The sequence below is a fragment of the Platichthys flesus genome, chromosome 20, assembly GCF_949316205.1.
Source record: "Platichthys flesus chromosome 20, fPlaFle2.1, whole genome shotgun sequence".
NCBI classification, from domain to species: Eukaryota; Metazoa; Chordata; class Actinopteri; order Pleuronectiformes; family Pleuronectidae; genus Platichthys; species Platichthys flesus.
The window spans coordinates 12,570,417-12,589,048 of NC_084964.1; the positions used below are offsets into that span (position 1 = coordinate 12,570,417).

At 42.1% G+C, this 18,632-nt stretch overlaps 1 protein-coding gene across 1 annotated transcript in view; it reads right to left on the reverse strand.

Moving 5' to 3' along the window:
• psme4b (proteasome activator subunit 4b) overlaps positions 1 to 18,632 on the reverse strand; it is a 36,399-nt gene that overhangs the window by 6,718 nt on the left and 11,049 nt on the right. Inside the window, exons 12-43 of the mRNA XM_062413941.1 lie at positions 18,288 to 18,474; positions 17,810 to 17,899; positions 17,054 to 17,118; positions 16,753 to 16,903; positions 16,041 to 16,139; positions 15,821 to 15,890; positions 15,200 to 15,267; positions 14,502 to 14,705; positions 13,465 to 13,622; positions 12,750 to 12,845; positions 12,579 to 12,634; positions 12,415 to 12,471; positions 11,795 to 11,850; positions 11,603 to 11,701; positions 11,446 to 11,508; positions 11,215 to 11,310; positions 10,914 to 11,045; positions 10,028 to 10,237; positions 9,811 to 9,947; positions 9,599 to 9,652; positions 9,234 to 9,363; positions 7,956 to 8,037; positions 5,946 to 6,099; positions 5,444 to 5,510; positions 5,222 to 5,347; positions 4,797 to 4,949; positions 4,529 to 4,633; positions 3,427 to 3,518; positions 3,071 to 3,202; positions 2,730 to 2,932; positions 1,249 to 1,334; positions 899 to 1,027 (exon numbers count right to left, since the gene is read on the reverse strand). Of these exons, the coding sequence (XP_062269925.1) occupies positions 899 to 1,027; positions 1,249 to 1,334; positions 2,730 to 2,932; positions 3,071 to 3,202; positions 3,427 to 3,518; positions 4,529 to 4,633; positions 4,797 to 4,949; positions 5,222 to 5,347; positions 5,444 to 5,510; positions 5,946 to 6,099; positions 7,956 to 8,037; positions 9,234 to 9,363; positions 9,599 to 9,652; positions 9,811 to 9,947; positions 10,028 to 10,237; positions 10,914 to 11,045; positions 11,215 to 11,310; positions 11,446 to 11,508; positions 11,603 to 11,701; positions 11,795 to 11,850; positions 12,415 to 12,471; positions 12,579 to 12,634; positions 12,750 to 12,845; positions 13,465 to 13,622; positions 14,502 to 14,705; positions 15,200 to 15,267; positions 15,821 to 15,890; positions 16,041 to 16,139; positions 16,753 to 16,903; positions 17,054 to 17,118; positions 17,810 to 17,899; positions 18,288 to 18,474 (3,607 nt within the window). The remainder of the gene's footprint in view (positions 1 to 898; positions 1,028 to 1,248; positions 1,335 to 2,729; positions 2,933 to 3,070; positions 3,203 to 3,426; positions 3,519 to 4,528; positions 4,634 to 4,796; positions 4,950 to 5,221; positions 5,348 to 5,443; positions 5,511 to 5,945; positions 6,100 to 7,955; positions 8,038 to 9,233; positions 9,364 to 9,598; positions 9,653 to 9,810; positions 9,948 to 10,027; positions 10,238 to 10,913; positions 11,046 to 11,214; positions 11,311 to 11,445; positions 11,509 to 11,602; positions 11,702 to 11,794; positions 11,851 to 12,414; positions 12,472 to 12,578; positions 12,635 to 12,749; positions 12,846 to 13,464; positions 13,623 to 14,501; positions 14,706 to 15,199; positions 15,268 to 15,820; positions 15,891 to 16,040; positions 16,140 to 16,752; positions 16,904 to 17,053; positions 17,119 to 17,809; positions 17,900 to 18,287; positions 18,475 to 18,632) is intronic.

Genomic DNA, 18,632 nt, shown 5'->3' on the forward strand with positions numbered 1-18,632 from the left:
TCCATCACACAGATGGCAATGACTTCACAGAAGACGGGATTTCTCAGAAGCATCAAATTAATCTGGCAGCTCGGTGCATACATTAATGAGGCGGATTGATGGCTTCTCACGGAAAATCATTTGGCTCAGTGCCGACTAAACGAACAGTCGTCAGAAAGTTACTGGGGGCGACAGAGGCATTAGTAGAACATGCATTAACTCAATTTGGTAAAAAAGGGCTAACGGTTTTTCCCTCTGTTTCCAGTCTACGTGCTAGGCTATATTATCTGTGCCTCAGCAGTAGCTTCATATCCAGCATGCAGATGGGAGCTGTGTCGATATTTCTATTTAACCTCACAGCAAGAAACAGTGCCAGCATCTTTTCCATAATGTCAAACTATTCCTTTATACAGAGCAAAACACAGTATCTTCCTCCTACAAGATAAAAAGGGTAAACAACGCATGCTTTCTTGCTGTGAGTTAAATGACAACATAAACGCAACTTTTCATGTGGAGGAAATGAGGATTTAGCTCACAGGAAGAAATAAAGCATCTCCTCTAATGTCAACCTTTTATTTTTAATGGTAAACATGGCAATGCTTTCTAATCCCGGCTGCCATCTAATGCGGAGCTGTGGCCGCGATGGGGAGACACTCTGACAGCGGTGGAGAGAATATAACTTTCTCCACAGGGTTCCCGCTCGCATACAGCAGAAATATACTGTAAGCATCGCAAAGTAAGCGAATTAAAATAGCACAGGTTGTTTTTAGTCGAACAACACCTTGGGCACCATTAGGATCTGAACACTGACAGCAGGCAGGTGAGCCAGAGAGTGTGTGTGTGTGTCTGTGTGTCTGTGTGTGTGTGTGTGTGTTTGTGTTTGTGTGTGTGTGTGTGTGTGTGTGTGTGTGTGTATAACCTCTTCCAGAGCTGCCAGAACCAGAGGGATGTGCTCGGGATACAGCAGGCCCTGGGACATGAGAGAGAGACACGTGCGCGCATCCTGCTTCATCTCATCATAGCTCTCATCAATCTCCACCGGGGCAATCTGCAGGGAGAGAGAAACAGTGAGAGAGATGGAGAGAGGTAGGAAAGACACAGCTACGCACTTTGAGTAAATGAAGAGAGAAATTGAGTTTAATGGGAAAGTAAGATTGAGTGGGTATTAATGCTGTGCTGGGACCTGTGTTTGTGTGTGTGTGTGTGTGTGTGTGTGTGTGTGTACTGCGTTTTGGTGTATGTGTTAATATTGTGTGTGCATGTTGTTACCTTGAAGAGCAGGGGCAGGAGCTGCAGTTGCAGCTGAACAGGAGTGGTAAAAGTTCGCCCTGCGCTCGCCATCAACCATTTCAACACTGCAAATGGCGCATACGCACAGACACACACACACACACACACACACACACACACACACAGGGGACATTTGGGATTGCTGCCAAATAATATAAACAGACTTGGTGCTGTGACCTTTCTGCGCTGCTCTGATGATATAACACAATCTATCATGATTTAGTATCTAATGATTTGGATAATTTCATAACCAGATATTTATCTGTATCAAGGAGATTAGAGTAATAAGAGAAGCTGAAAGAGCAACAATGCACAAATGCTAATATGAGCAGGGAGATCTAAATCCCCTCCTTGGTGAAGAGGTATCACACCACAGGATAGTTTGTGAATACAAATAAAGCAGTGAAGTAGTGAGAAATACTTCTCCACACCTACTGCTCACTCAGTGTTGTAATTAGAACAAATTTTCTTCATGCCATAGGATGTTTTTTCTGACATTTTCACAGATTTTCTCCTCTGCAGAGATATGTGTCATTCTACTTTTTATACATTTAATTTTAAGCCCCGGAGACATTTTCAAAGCTCCCTCTTCCGTGAGAGTGACATAAATCGGGTGGGAAATATTAATCCTTTATTTATTTTTGTAAAGCTAAGAACAAATTCAAAATGTAGATTTGTTTGAGTTCCAGCAGGCTACTAACAACTAATTCTCCATATTGTAATTACAAATTCAGAGCTGTGGCTTAAGCAGATACCTCTATTATACTTTATATTTGACTCCAACAGGATTTTATTGAATTGTGTTAAAAAAGAAATCTACTCTTTTTCAAATATTTAAATAATAAAGGGTCAGATCATATTGCAAAAGCACGTATTTTTCCACCACTTTTTAAAGAGATGTTAAAATTTGGAAATCAAATTCTTCCAATACTATGAGATCCAACCATGAAACAACACCTACAAATCACCAAGTGCATTTTCTAAATACCACTGGAGTGGAGTACTTTGATTAAGTATGAATGAGAACTGACCCTTTGATTTGAATATTTATAAAATTAATGTTGCTGACAAACTTCAAACTTTAATTTACTTGCATACAATTTGACGTGATAATGTCTGCTACAGATCACTGCACGATGTGACCTGTATAAAAACTGTATAAAACACTTTCCAAACACTGAATTCGACTCCTTTCGATAACTAAGACTGAGAGTCCCGAAAGCACCCCCTTGAAATTCCCTGTGATCCGCGCCCCGCTTCCTTTAAAGTAGAATTAAAGGCTGGAATCAATAAGGGATCACAGCTTTTAAATTGTTTCATCTGGCTTCAGTGTGTCTGTCGGTTTCATGAGGAGAACAAGCTGTCTTGATATAACTTTCTTTTCCTCCTCTGTCACCGTCCGTCCCTGGCCTACACATCCTGTTCACCCTCCACACACTTTACATGCTCGCGTCTCTGACCCGTCTTAAGCAGCTTGACGGCCTGGGTGCGCTCGTCCGTCTCCTGGGTGTTCTCCTCGTGGACGTGGTTGCGGATCTCCAGCACCGACGTGATGGGCTTGAGCCGCTCCAGGACCCGGGTGACAAACTCCACCACGTGGGGGGAGGAGGTGGAGCGGGTGTTGGGCAGGGCCACGTCGATCATGAAGATATAGGTCAGGACACTGGAGAGGGAAAGAGGGGAAGAAAGGGGGTAAAGAAGGGGAGCAAAATTAACAAAGAAGAAAGATACACGATGGGGGCAGTTGAGGGAGACACGCAGATAAATAAAGAGGCTTGAACAGCCTGAGGTTATTTGGTACCTGCCGATACGTTCCCTCACATTCTTGTACACCTGGGTGAGCTTGGGCTCCAGGTAAGCCAGCAGCCTGTGCAGCAGCTCAGCAACTCTCCACTGCTGCTGGGCCAGACCTCCTTGAAGCACATACAACAAACTGACAGAGAGAAACAGGGAGCGGGGGGGGGGGGGGGGGGGGGGGGGGGGCGGGGGGTCTGTGTTACTGCGGCACTTCAGCTCGCCATACGTCAGCTCAGGTTACTACAGCATCCAGAAATAAGAAACCTCTGAAATACTGTAGATGACATAAACACGGACTTGTGCATGTGCAGCAGTTATTCATTCTCGCTGACACACACACATAAACACGAACGCGTGTACCTGGCGTCCCGGAACGAGCCGCCCTCTCCGCTGAGGGGGCTCTCCATCAGCAGCTCAAACAGCCAGTGGAGTTTCCTGGGGTCCCGGCCCTCCTATTGGACGACGGCCAAAACAAAAAAAAAATGCTTACTTTTGGAAACATTGGCAGAATGAATTTGCACACTGAGGAGCTGTGTGCACATAGTCCCTGGATATTTACTTCCAACTGAAACAGAGAAGTAATGCCTGGTTCAAAATGGTGGATGTACTATCATATGGCAGAATGAATTACCTCACCTTACCACACAAAAACTACTGAACAGATTCCCATAAAACTTGGTTGAAGGATGTGGTACGGGTCAGGGAAGATCCAATTTAATTTTGGTGCCGATCCAGGTAAAGGGGCACATCATATAAGTTATATTTTGACTTTCTTTACTATTGAGCAATTGGGTGTTTTCCACCATTTTCTCAGAGAATAATTCATGGATCTTGATGACAATTCCCCTGCTGCTCCTGGATCTGCCCCTGACAGGCACTAACAGTTTACGGCCATGCTTGTTGGCTGCAGTGCTGAGTTCAGCTAGATGCTAATGCCAGCTTGGCATCATACCGACAGTGACAATATTGACATGCTGACGTTAAGTAGGCGTAGTGTTTATCATTGTTTTCATCTTAATTTAGCATGTTAGCCTTCCAACATGTGCTAATGAGCGCTAAACACAAAGTATGAGTGACGCTGATGGGGAAAGCCATTAGGTATTAGATCATACGCAAATTGAACAAATTGCCAGAGCCATTAGGGTAAAGCATGGACCATAATGCTTGAAGATTATTTCATCGGCAATCCCCAAGTGTTTGGCATATTTCAGTGGTGGACAAACTGACACAGTTACCATGCCTGGAGCGATGCCACTACATGGCAAAAAATAATAAAGAAATAGTTAAATCAAAGAGTGTTTGTGCTGAAATCTTCCCTTGAATGTTTGTTTTCATTGATTTTTAAGCTTCTTAATCTGGATTTTTACATTACAAATAAACAGATCAATTCCCAGATTCTTCAATGAGCTCGAAGCTTTGTTGCATGTGGAATTGTTAAATACACATGTGAGCATATACTCACACAGGCGGTGGCGATGCAGGTGCCCCAGTCGATGTAGGTTTCCACTGTGATGTTGTTTAATGCAGTTCTGATCAAAGGGCACAAAAGCTGCCATAGCCCGTCCACCTGCGCACGTGTTCACACACACACAGACACACACACACAGACACCGAACAATAATAAAAGTTTTTATTAATATTGACTTTTCTTATCAAAATCCGCAGTTTGTATTTGCCGTGTGTGTGCATGTGTGTGTGCATGAGTGTATGTGTGTGTGTGTTGCCAGTACCTTGCTGAAACTCCAGAGTTTGCTGCCTCTGATTAGACCTGCAGTAATCTCACACACACAGCGCTGTGAGCTCTCATGGGGGTCGCTGGCGAGCTGTTCGAGGTGAGGCCATAGTAACGGCAGGAAGGCGTCGCCATAGTTACGAAACAGCCCCTGTCAATCAAATGTGAGCATGAGAGTTCGCTCTGTGTGGAGAAACCAAGGCCGTTTGTTTTTCTCCTAACCAAAGAAAGATGAATTACAGCCATTTGTTTGACGCAAGAGAGGTGTCAGCTGACTGACGGAGCACGATGAATCACAGCAGCTGATGACACACATTTCAGATCTGTGGAATTCAATTCAGCCTTGGCTGATTGCGAGTGTGCTGTGTCACTTCTCTGTAAAAGGTTTGCCAGATCGATTGAGGACTAGAACTTAAACTGCACCTTGAAGAGACAGAAGCGTCGAGGGTTGAAGCTGTCTTTTCCTTTCCGATCCTCCAGAGACAGAAACTCTATAAGCTGGTCAATAAACTCTGGGTCTGAGAAATATTCAAAGATGATCTTTTCCCCCTGAGTGACACAAAAAGACAAACACAGATGTAGTAGTAGTAACACAGAGGCACCAGTGAGGGCTTCTGTGTGTGCGGCAACAGTATGAGCACGCACCTCACTCATCTCCTCATACGGCAGGTCATCTTTTGGCTTTTCAGAAGTTGCATAGATCATCATTTCTCTGGAAGGAGCGGGAGACAAAGAACGGGCTGCTGTGATTTATAGATAACGATGCACAGGGAAAAAATATGGATAGACACATACTGTCTTCACATAAGCAGCAAGGATAAATGAATGATTAAAAAGTCAGTTAGTCAGCAAACCATCCGCATACCAAGACAGGCAGCCAGCCCTCCACCTATACATCAATGCCTCTATCTAGGCCAGGCAGTAAGTCGTTCAGTCAACCTTATCTAGGCCAGGCCGTGACAGGAAGTCACTTCAACACCCTGCTAGTTATCCTGCCTGAAGTCCGACGTGAAGTTAGCAACAAAGATAAGCATCAAATCAAGCAGACAGTTAAGTCAATCAGCTGTTTAGTGCCATCCAACTAAGCAGTTAATCAGCCTTCGAGTTTTTAAATCCACGGGCTCAATCCCTCAGTCATTCTCCTTACCTCGGCCACGAGTAGTATCCCAGGTGTGTTTTGTCCACATACAGCTGAGAGTCCCACTGTTCCTGACTGAGAGGTAGGTTGTTGCTATCGTACTGCAGCCAGCGATTGGCCTCGCGGTCCCCTACACACAAACCCTCTGGATCCTCTACACCACCTAGAAACAAAATACAAAGATATATTGTGTTCTTCTTTCAAGTTATTCACCTTTTAATAGAAAGCAAAGGTATATATACATACAGTTGCCATCAGAAATATTCAACCCCCTCACCTCAATAGACATTATAGTGATGTGGATGACAGATAATGACAATAAATGACAAAAAAAACTCATCAAATAACAAAAGATATTTATTGATGCGTATTCTAGTTATTTTTACAACAGAAGTTGACTTAAGTTTGAAGTTCAAATGAAAAATGTAACTCTTTCAACACATGTGCATGTGCAATATTATTCAACCCCCCAGCTTCAGTACTTTGTGGCGCATCCTCTAGCTTTTATAACTTCTAAAAAATGTTTTCGGTAAGTGTGGACAAGCTTCTTACACCTCTCGATTGGAATCTTTGCCCATTTTTCAAGTGCAAAAGCCTCTAGATCAGTGATGTTTGATGGCTTCCATGCTGCAACTGCCTTCTTTATATCCCACCAAAGATTTTCAATCAAATTTGAATCTGGTGACTGTGAATGCAACTCCAGGACGTTCCAGGATCTTTTTCTCAACCAAGCTTTGGTGGACTTGGAGATTTTGCTTTGGATCATTGTCTTGCTGGAAAGTCCAATGATCACCAAGGTTTAATTTGTCAAAAGAAGGAATCACATTCCTCTTTAAAATGGCCTGGTATTTCTGTGAATCCATGATGCCATGTACACAATAAAGATTGCTAGTTCCTGCCGCAGAAAAACAGCCCAACATCATCTTTGACCAACCTCCATGCTGGACTATGGGGATGGTATTCTTCTGGTCATAAGCCTGTCCTTTCACACGCCAGACATACCGCTGGTCCATACGTCCAAACAGTTCCAGCTTGGTTTCATCTGTCCATAGAACTGTCACCCAAAACTCTGTAGGCTTATCCAAATTCCTCCTGGCATATTCTAGTCGACTTTTGATGTTGCTTGTGGTCAAGAGCTGAGTGCGTCTTGGAGCCGGCCATTAAGTCCTTTATTATTCAGTGCACGTCTTATAGTTGCCACTGCAGCACTTGTACCAGCCTTCATCAGGTCATCCTGTAGGTGTCTTGCAGTCACACAGGGGTTTATCTGAGTTGTTCTGACTAAGTTGCTGAGGGTCCTTGATGAAATGCTGGGCTTTCTTCCACGGCCAGGCATGTTTGAAGCTGCTCCATCAGTTGTAAACTTCCTTATAATGTTCCCAATTGTGTCTCTTGGAATATAATGTTTTGGGGAATTCTTCTTCTACACAAGTCCTCTCAGGTGTGATGAAATAATCTCCTCTCTCAGCTTTTGTGTAAGCTCCTTTGTCTTTCCCATGGTTGCAACTCACCTTGAATACCTTCATGGGTGGGGTTTATATATGCATCACAGCTGAAGCAAATGAAGGATCAGTATAGAGTTCCCAAAGGCTTAATAATGTTTCAACTCAACTTTAGATAAAAAAAAACTGTCAGACAGCTTTAAAAACAACAATATTATAAAGGGGTTGAATAATTGTGACATGGCTATCTTAACAAAATATACTGCTACACACAAATACTACATCATGCATTTTCCGTGTTGTTTTTCTTTATCACTCAACTCATAAAGAAGGCATCCGAAGCGGAATCTTGATCAAAGAACAAGATTCTGTCTACTTTAATTGATAAATCCTTAAAATCTTTGGGGGGTTGAATATTTCTGATTGCAACTGTATATTCCGGTCATACTTATAACTCAATGTATAAATTACCAAAGAATGAGTCTGCACGTGGTATATTGCTATAACTTCCTTTGCTGAGGTAATAAACAATAACAGTTGTGAATGTGACTGTTTAGGGTGTGGCAAAAAAACTCACTGATATCTGTCGGCTTCACTGCCTCTTTCTTTCTTGGTCGTTTCAGCTGTTTCAGGATCCCGGCCATTGCTATGATCGCCACCTGAGAGAGAAAAAAAGAAAAGAAAGAGAAAGTGAACAAGAAAGAAAGAAAAGAGAGGATATACAGGAGAAAAACCACAAATCCGAGAGAAGTTTGCCATCGTTTCTCAGAGTTGCGGCCACAAAGTGACCCTGAGCTACAATTTGATCCAGATCTACAGGTAGCTCACTTTAATTGGAGCCCCACATAAACACAGTGGCTGCTCGGAGTCCAGTCGAAAAGTGCTTCAGGCATTAAAAGTGCTGTCTGTACCTTTGTCCTAATCACGTTAGTGGGCTTGGATATGCACTGGTAGGTTCGATTTTATTCTCTGGCATTGCAGCTCCTTGTTTTTCTGCTGCGATTCCACAGCTCTTAGTTCTTTAGCTACTTCTACTTGGCTTTTACAAAGGCTCCTTTGGAACAATTGTTGTAATTACTTTGTCAGTATTAGCAAAGCAATGCATTTTATGTTTTAGAAACTATTTAAAACCTTAATTTGGTCCCATACCAGTGCTACACATTGATTATATGCATGCATCGCGAATGTGTTTGTTATAGAAAAGATTAACCCGCCTGCACCTTAAAGACAAAAGGTTTCCCCTTCCTAAAACTATAATGAAATACTATACATAGTTCATGTTATTTTTTACTTTCAATTACTCAATCTTTTTTAAACAACATAACTTCTGATAAATACTAAATATAAGTGTATGTTCAGTATTATAACCCATTAATGTCAGCTTTTAGAAAATAATTTTAGTTATTATAAATTATAAATCAAACACAAACAATGATTTCTTTTCTTTTGGAGGGTTAACAGAACCTTGAATATGTCACTGACTAGCTACAAAATTGACTATATTTGCATAATTAGTTGGTATTTTTGTCCCAGCGCCTTTAGGACAAAAATTCCTGCAAGTGGCGTGTAAATTGAGACACAGCATCTGCCTTGAAACCATGTAACTCCAGACCAAATGATCAATTATATCTGTTGTCAAACAGAATTTAAATATTTTTGCCTTGGTATTTATCCAGCGTGACATTTGTGTCTCTGAGGTTTGATATGAACTGCTTGTAGCATGCAGTGAACCAGATAAAAAGCTTTTAGTAATGCTCGTCTCTGTCCTTGCAACCCAGTGGAATATCAAATACCTAGACTGTTCACCTCTTGTTCACACAAACACACCGGCAGATTGACACACACAGCTGCGGACCTTGCGTATGCTGATGGAGTCATGTATGAGGCTCTGTGTGAAGAAGAGGACAGCGTCAGGGGGCAGCGGGTGATCATCTCTCAGCAGGAGAGACAGCAGGTCTGTGGCCATGTGTTCGAACTTCCAGGGCCTGAAACAACACGCACACATGCACGTACACACACACACTTTAGGCAACATCAGGACAATGACTGAGAAGTGCTTTCCCTGTGATAAAAATGATAATGCATGAATGTCACGGAGGAGAGAAGTGCTTTTGTATCAGCTACTGGATGTGTTTATGTTTGTCAAATAATTTCTGAAATAATAATTACAACACATTTGCATATGGTGCTAATGTCTAGACAGGGGGAGAGAAAACCTACAGGTCACTGTCTTCAAGGCAATCCAAGAGCTCATTCACCAGCTTCTCATACTTCCTATGAAAAAGAGAAAGAAAATAATGTCAGTCAATGGTTAAAAGAAATTAATAAATGCAAAGAAAGGCTTTCCAGCTCTTATACAACCTTGAGAGAAGCTTAGAGTATTGAAACTGAATGAGTAATAGCAACTACAGTGATGCAGTTAACATTCATACCTAGCAGCCACCACGTTTCTGATTCGCTGACGCTGGAGCCCCTCCTTCAGCTCCTCTACAGAAGGTGCCTCTAAGCAAGGCATGGGATTTTCAGACTGTGCGATTTGATTGGCTATCTCTACACATCCCTCGGATACCTAGAAGTGGACGTGGAGACATTTTTTAAAACAGAGAGATGAGGGTAGTGTTTTAATGCTAATGGACACACGTTGCTCACTGTGAAATAAATCCCAATAGTGTCCTGCTGGCGGTTGATCCGGTCAATGATTTCATCAAGCAGTGCACCGATGGAGGACTTCTCCAGGGTCATGGAGGGCGACAGGCCACAGCGGACCAGAGCGGGCCACACCTCCCCGACACAGGACCAGTCCCTCACACTGGCCAGACACACACCACTGTGAAAGCCCAGCAGGCAATACAGAGCACCCTGAGCAACACACACAGACACACACAGAATGAAGACTTAATTAATATGATGGATGAAAAACAGGAGTTGCATGCTGGTTTTTGAATTAACTCCCAGCCTGAATTTTTCTAGAAATTGCCGAAGGGACTGACACGTTAATGTCCGGGTGTCACCTGTAAAAAAGAATCATTTTAAGGCAATTTCCTAGATCTAAACTAAAAATACAGTTCATGGATTGGACCTTTTGATAAATCTTCACTTTGTCTGAAACCTGTACGATTTTGCATTAGCATTTTTTATCATCAATGTTTATAACATAAATTGTATTTTCATTGTTAAAATAGAGTTTACAATGTGCTTCACAGAACAGGGACTTGAAAGCCAAAAGGTAAAACTCTAATGACTCAAACTCAAACATCAAACTAGACAAAAGAACATTTTAAAGTGGCCTGCAGCCCTCAGGCAGAAATGTAAGCAGACAAAAGGGCAGCGATGTAGGATGAAGCCAGGCCTACGTCCACTTCAAAACAAGCAGTAAAACTTTAAAATCAATACTGAGGGCCACAGGTAACCAGTGCAGCGAGGGCACACAGTTATAAGCCAACTCCAAAGTTCAGCACCACGGACAGTGACCAGCGTGAACAACTCTATTTGCGTGCACGTGTGTGTGTGTGTGTGTTTGCGTGCATGCGTGTACCGTGAACTGCTGTTGCGTGCCGGTGGTGTGTTGTGGTGAGAGCAGTCGCAGGATTCTGGGAATAAGGTCTCTGTAGGAGAAGCTATAGGTTCCCAGTGCAGCTGTCAGCACACTTTGGGCCCTGCTACGTACCTGCAAGGACACACACAGATATACATGCATCCCCAATTAATTTCCATACCATTTGAGATATTTACATTTATGCCACCAGGAAAATGGAAACCAGCAGATGCTCTGATTGAATTTTTCTCTCATTAAAATAAATGACCAAATTAATGAATGTGTGTTTTGGCGGTGGTACCTGACTGTAAGTGCTGGTAGAAAGCAGCAGCAGATCGCAGAGCAGATCCTGATGAACCACTTTATATTCACTGCCCTCCACCACCAGTTTCCTCATCTATTTACACAGAAACAGCCATTTTTTAAATATTCCGAAAACAGCAGGCTCTGACTAAGAATGACATAATTTACTTTATGTGCATGTGATCACAGCTGCATCTGTGACCCTGCACAGAGTGTGTGTGATGTTAACCTCATGCTGGAGTAACACCCGGTCAATGAGCAGCGCTCTAATGTGCTGCTTTTTCCCAAGGAGCTGCAAAAGGAAAAGGCAATACTTAAATCTCCCTCCTGAGTGATTCATTGAAACTAACAAGAAATCAGTGGGCTTGTGCAGTTTCCCAGCTCACCCGGTTTTCCATGGACTTCTTAACGAGGGTGAAGCTTTTCCATCGTGAGTCGAACTCCTTCTTGTGGGTGCCTCGGTAAAACATGAGGTCATTAATGATCTGCAGTCAGAGAGAGAGAAAGGACGCTGTGAGACCTTACTTAATAATAAAAATAATACCATTTTCATAGATAAATAATAATGGAATAGAAACCTTAATGATGACAAACAGGGACTTTGTGTCATCCTCCGACTGTTCCAAGATGTGATCTGGATGAGGACAAGTGGATATAGATTGTAATGGAGTTAGGTTTGGGAGCAGGGCCACACCTCAACCACACCTCTAATCACATGTCAAGCTCACAAACACCAGGTTAATCAATTAATATCTCTTCTGAGATTCTTCGACCCATCCTTTCTTTTGCTTGGAGAGAGAGAAAAGAAGAGTACAAGGGGAAAACCCATGCCACATTCACACCTTAACTAATCAATACCCACAGCCATTCATCCTCTTTTCCTCATTTCTACTATCATCCCTTCATCCACCATCACTGATCACAACCCACATTCCTTCATTCTCTTACCCTGATGCCAATCCTCATCCATTCATCCTCCTTCCCTCAACTCTACCTGCATATCTTCATCCTCTGTTCCCTCTCTCCCTCCCTCATCCCTTCATATTAATTTGGTGCATACCTCTTGCATGTCACATATTTCAATCTCCATTGAAACCTTTAAATCACACATTGTTGGGGCGTGGTCCTTGCTAGTGAATGTGAATTACAATTATATTCAGCAGAGAGAGGGGAGGTAAGAGCTGGAGTCTTCACTCACGTAGCAGCAGTCTCATGGTTTTGTAGATGGACTCTCTGTAGTTCTCACGTGAATCGTCTGGAGAGAAGGACATGCACAGACACCGAATAGAGGAGAATCCAATATATCACGCATTAAAACTGCTGGTTTGTGTGTTATATGTCCAATTGATTGTGTTTTCTTACTGTAGTCGACACCTATGTGCAGTTTTATCTCTCCCAGATTCACCATAGAGGGCACTCTGGTAGGAAGCAGAAATAAAGGGAGAAAAAATTGACAAGACTTCAGGAAAATGTGTTTTATATATATATACACACACATGTTCTTTTGTATGTGTGTGTAGCTGCAGGTCTTACAGGTCAGAGACGTGTGGTCCATCCAGAGGGGGCAACATGCTTCCAGCTCCAAGAAGGCTGTGCTTCACAATAGCAAGACTCTGCAACAGCTCCTCCCTGTGAATCATGCCACACATTGCAGTGATTTTCAGAGCAGAGTGTGTGTACACGTGTGTGTGCTCTAGGTATTACTCATGTTGTGAGACAATAACTCTTGTCTTCCTTGGAAGATAAAAATTAAGTTCCCATCATGTAAATCCAGACATTTTAAGGTGAAGACAAGTTTTAAGGTTAGGTTAAGGTTGAAGTTTAGGTAAGGTTAAGTTTAGATTAAGTTTAAGGTTAAGGTTGGGTTAAGTTTAGGGTTAAGTCAGTAGTAACTATGGGTTAAGGTTAGATTAGGTCCCAGAGAAATCAATGCAATGTCCACTGAAGTAATGGAAAAATGTCTGTGAGTAAGTGTGTGTGTGTGTGTCTGTGATGCATTAGTTTGAGTCTTTAGAAGTGTTTCACGAACTCAAAATTCAACTTCCCCCTGTGTGTGCTACTGATTAGACTTCGAAGCATCAAGATTAAAAACAGATGTTTAACTTCAGGTTTCATTTTTTTGGGGATGCAGACAAATGTAATTTTTCATCAATGAAAGGCTATGGGTTGCCTTTGTTCTGTTTGTGTGTGTGCCTGATTACAACTAATAAAGAAAATGGGTGGGGGGGTGAAAGAAAATAAAGTGCACCTGCTCATTGGCTGATCTCCAGAGACGTGGCCCTTGATTCGCTCCAGCTCTGGGTGCAGGAGGCGGGACAACAGCTGGAAAACAAAGTTCTCCTCCTCTGTGCTCGGCACATGCCAACACACACCCAAGGCCGCCACATCTCCGGCTCTGCCCCAGTCCTGGAGAAGAGAAAGAGAGAGAATTTATCAGAAAGTAGAAAGAGAAAGCGAGATGCCAGTTTTTCCACTGGAAACAACTGGCACATACAATTCAGCACCATCAATCCCCCTGAAACCCACAGGCCCTTCTTCTCCAGGTGTCGGATAATTTGAAACACATGTAAACAGCTATCTAAAGTGAACCAATGAACATGTTGTGTCACTCTTCAGTTTTGTCCATGTCCTGTCTGCTAACATGGAGGAGGCCGGTATTTATGACCTATTGCCTACTGCCACCTGCCATCAGGGGGCGATCAAGATGCTCTTGCTCCAGCTGTCAGATGTCCATCTTTATATACAATATGTGGTCCTTTCACACATTTAGCTCTGTGACTGTTGGCATAAAGGAAGACCATCAACTCTTTTCTGATTCCACGTTCAAACACAGAGAGACAAAGCAGAATAAAAAGTACAACATTCCCACTTTGACCAGCCTGTGTAAAAGGGGGCTGTTGATAGTGACTAGTATTAGCTCATGTGCAGTTTGGTCCAGCAGTGCAACCATTTGATCTCAGTTTGATATATGCTTTTTAATTGTCTTCATGGAAGTTGAAATTGCAATGCAATTACCATCCTATTTAATTAAACTGCTGATGATGATTCTAATTTTACTTTTTACATTTCCTCGAAAACGTAAGTGTTTCCTGTGACTGACTTGATACTGTGATAACTGTAATGATGCTCGGGGAGGTTAGAAAATAAGCAGGAGCTGAAACTGTGCAGTTAGAAACACGGAACAAGATTTAACTAAAGTTTGTGGGATAAAACAATGGTGATTGTTGTTTTGTGTCTTAAAGCAACAGCCTTTTGTGCAGTAAAGCCATTCAATGGTGTGTGTACCCGTATAGTGAGGTCAGTATCAAAGCCTCCAGAGGTGCTGCGGTACTCGGTGGGATAGATGAGGGACAGCGACCGGAGTGTGTGCTCCAGCAGACTGCAGGCGAGAGTGTAAGCCTGTTTGCAGCGCCGACGCACGCATACACCAAGGATCCGCTCCAGGTCCCCCTGGTATTTTAACAGCTGTTCCCCATCCACACGGGCAACCTAAACACAACACACACAAACACGAGACACAGGCAATTCAGTGGAGAGCTGTGTCTTAAATATTGAAGTTCTCCAGTAAATCACAGCATCTGGCTCACTCCCACTCGCGTGGAGCTCCCAGGAGTAATAAAACAAAACAGAGAGGGTATCAATATGTTCTGGTTAACGACAAAGCTCTTTGATATTTACGAGCGTGCAGGGTGCACGCTGCAAAAAGTGTCTTTGAGTCATCTTTTTTTCTTCTCACACAGCATTACAATTGTAGTCTTATTCTGAAAAGTGTCTGTGGACACCTTCAACTAATGGAAGAGGTAAATCTCTACAGTTCTAGTAAATAAATATTCTTAAAGTGAATTGATCTGTGAAGGAATCAGGTAAATATGTGGATCCCACTATTCTAGAATAAATAATATTTGAATTTAAAACCAGAGTTATTAGGAGGAATATTTCTTGGAGTGTTGAAGCTCTTGGGACGTGATAGATCCTCGTCTCACCTCAGAGAGCAACTGGAGATTCCACAACAGCTCCTTATCCAGCTCATCTTCACTCTGCAAGTCCTCATCTACACAAACACACACACAAGTCCTGACTGTAACATTTCAACAAATAATGGAGGGACTACGATGAAATGTAATAACTGTGATGATAACATTTTATTTTTATAAAAAAACGTTACATGACCTACAACCTGCAAAATTACATTCCCATCAGCCTGAGCTGAGTTTGGTTTATTGACATGTTTGCAGTGTTAAGTGCAGTACCTCCATAATTGTGTGACACTTATTTCCGTTCAATCTTGCCTCACACTTCACCTGCTATAAAGCTACTTTGGCTCGTTTAATCACTAGCAAATACATACAGACTAAAAAAAAATTACAGATTTTTTGCTCCTCTCTTGACTTCACACTGCGAATAATAAGGCTCCTAATTGTTCTGAGATGGCTGTGATCTGATAATGTGTTTAAATCCCAAGAATGAAGATCTATCTTGACTTTAAAACATTTGGTTTCATTTAGCAGGGAATGAACTTTTGAATGACCTCGTTCAAAGCTCATTTAGACTTTGTGCAAACCTAATGTCTATTACTACAATCACACACACAATGTGGTACTGACTGTCAGTAATCTGGTAAATGACGCTGCAGCAGTGAGGGACGAACAGACTGAGAGACTCAGCGGGATGACACTGCAAGTACAGACACAAACCCATTATTTAGATACACAAGCAAAAACAGCAGAAAATTACATCATTCGGGACCGATTCCTCTAAAATTACTAAATTACTACTTCCTCCAACAACTGTAAATTAAAATCTCCAATGATCACACATTCATACCTTTGCTGCAGCTCGACACATGTCGGCCACCATCCTGCCGGACACGCATGTCTCGAAGATGTTGGAGGTGGCAAAATTATAAACCTTCTGCAGCGCCACCTGGCAGGAGGAAAAGGAGACATCATGCCAATGATCACATGATGCCTATGTAGCAGCTAATTTGTATGTATCGTACACATTTTGTCTAAGTGTGATTTTTTTTTTATTTCTATACACTGCACATATATGTAATTAAAAACATATTGTTCTACACATGGGGGTTTATATGAGGTATTACTCCTGACGTTGGATGGAGTTAATGTGAATACTTTTGGATGAATTTAATGTAATGGTAACTTCAAAGGTGATTTTAGCTTATTTGATTATGAGGGGTTTGGCAACACCAGCCCAAACTGAGCCCTGTCTACTTCGAATCATACTATGTATATAAAGACGAAGTCAAAACCTCCTGGATACAGGTGCCACCATCTTTTGGCTTTTAACGTCATTTGGATCCAGTGTCAGTCTCAGCTGTGAATCATGATGTTTCAAGAAATCAATTTTCAGAACCTTTAAGTTTAGTGGTCTGTTTCAGAACCAAGAAGTTCAGTTAAGGTCATAGTATAGTGAGGGTTGAAGTTACATTTTCAGGTTATTGAATTAAGGAACTTAGGTAAAGACAGTGATGTTCCCTTTAAGGCAGAGGTGTGGTAGAGAGGAGAGGGTTTCCTACCTTGTATACCTCTGTGGAGCACTGTGTTAGGACGGTGCTAACAGTGGAGGACAGTCCCAGCTCCACCAGGCTCTCCAGATGAGTCTGGGTATCCGTCTCTGTCTCATCTCTGGTCTGTTCCAGGGTACTGCTGTCTATCAGAGCGAAACACCTGCACGAGAACAGTTACACAAACATACTGTACTTAAGCACAGACTTATACATCTGTCAGCAATGGAAATGTCAACAGCGTTAAGGTGAGAAAAACCTGTGACTGTGAAGCTTCACAAAGTGACAGTTTGACTTGTTAATTTGTCTCTACCTGTCCAGGAACTGGAGAACGAAGTCTTCGAACTCGGCTGAAGAAAAACAAAGATCTTTCTCATTCTGAGAATGAGAAGCAGAGGTTATAAGTCAGACGGCGTTCGTATGATACAATAATGCTTTATTGTTATGTCTTTGTATATGTGAAGTGCTGTTAAGTCCAAAAAGTGATTTATACTTGGGGGTCGCCGGCGTAATCAAATAGGTGCATATTGCTTTATGTTGCAGTTTTATAATTATATCTTGACTTTTACAACCTGCATTTGCATGTTTGTGATCATGTTTAAAAAAGTATTAAAAATAAAAGGGGCATATGTTGATATACCATGTCAAAATGTAAAAATAAATTGTCTAGTTATATAGGCCTTTTCGTACTGAAAAAAACAACAAGATGCCATCAATGCCATGGGATGCTAAGAGAGAGGCTGAAAAGACGGACTGTAGCGATGGACAGTATGAAAACAGTTATTTCTGAACATTATGGCAGGTAAAGTAAAAAAACTAATTACAATTATGAATATGAGCATAATATGTCTCCTTTAAATATGAAACAGGAGCAAGGAGATGTCACCTTAGACAAATTTAGCACAATGACTAGAAACAGCTTTTTGTGATAAAAAGACATGAATGTGATGTGGTGATCAAACTCTTCCTTTAAGAAACATATTGAAATCATTAATACCAGTTGCTTTTTGGTTATTATTGTATACATGTTTATTTAATCTCTTTATGATTAAATAGTTCATGTGTGTACCTCTGTGAGATCACTGTGTCGAGAAGGAGCAGAAGAACAATCCACTAAAGGCACAAGTGTGGTGAAGGTGGCGATGAACTGGAACGTTATCTGGACAGAGCGGAAAAGTGGGAAAAAACTGATCAATTGACATCGTCTGACGAGAACACGGCCAAAGTTAAATAACAGGGCAGATGTCGGCCAAGTAACTTTTCTAAAAAAAAGTATTAATTTAGCCTGGTGTGATGGATTAATGTAGTCTGGAGACAATGAGCACACCAAAAGAGAAAACCAATCAGTTTAACAATCCAAGCAGAAACTGAAGACTGGGCCACATTAATTGTAAGTTCCTCAAACTGAGATATTCATCCCACTTTCAAGGATTATTAATAGGGTAGAGCAGAGTACGCTAGAGAGGAATTTAATCAACAGGAGCTGCATTGTCTACTCACTGTCTAACAATTCTTCTTCATTACTAATCAACACCTCCATTACTCACCATGCACTTGCTGAAGTCGTTGGGGTCCACCCCTGGCAGACAGCCCATGAGCAGAGGGAGAACGTGCGCACGGCCCTCTGGGTAATGGTTGTTGGGGGAAACCAGGCTGCGGGCCATGCCGATCATGCAGCTGAGAGTGGCGGTGAGGGTGTGCGGTTCTGTCAGGGTCTCCATCGCCGCATAGGTTCTGGTATATGCGAGACACATGGAGGTAAATGAGTAAAGATACCAAATGAGGGGAAAGTTGCAGGTGTCTACTTGTCTTCTGAGAGCGAGGCAAGGTAATTACGGCAATTTATTTGGTGATTACCGACATCATCAACACTTGCAGCAGTTGTGTGACAC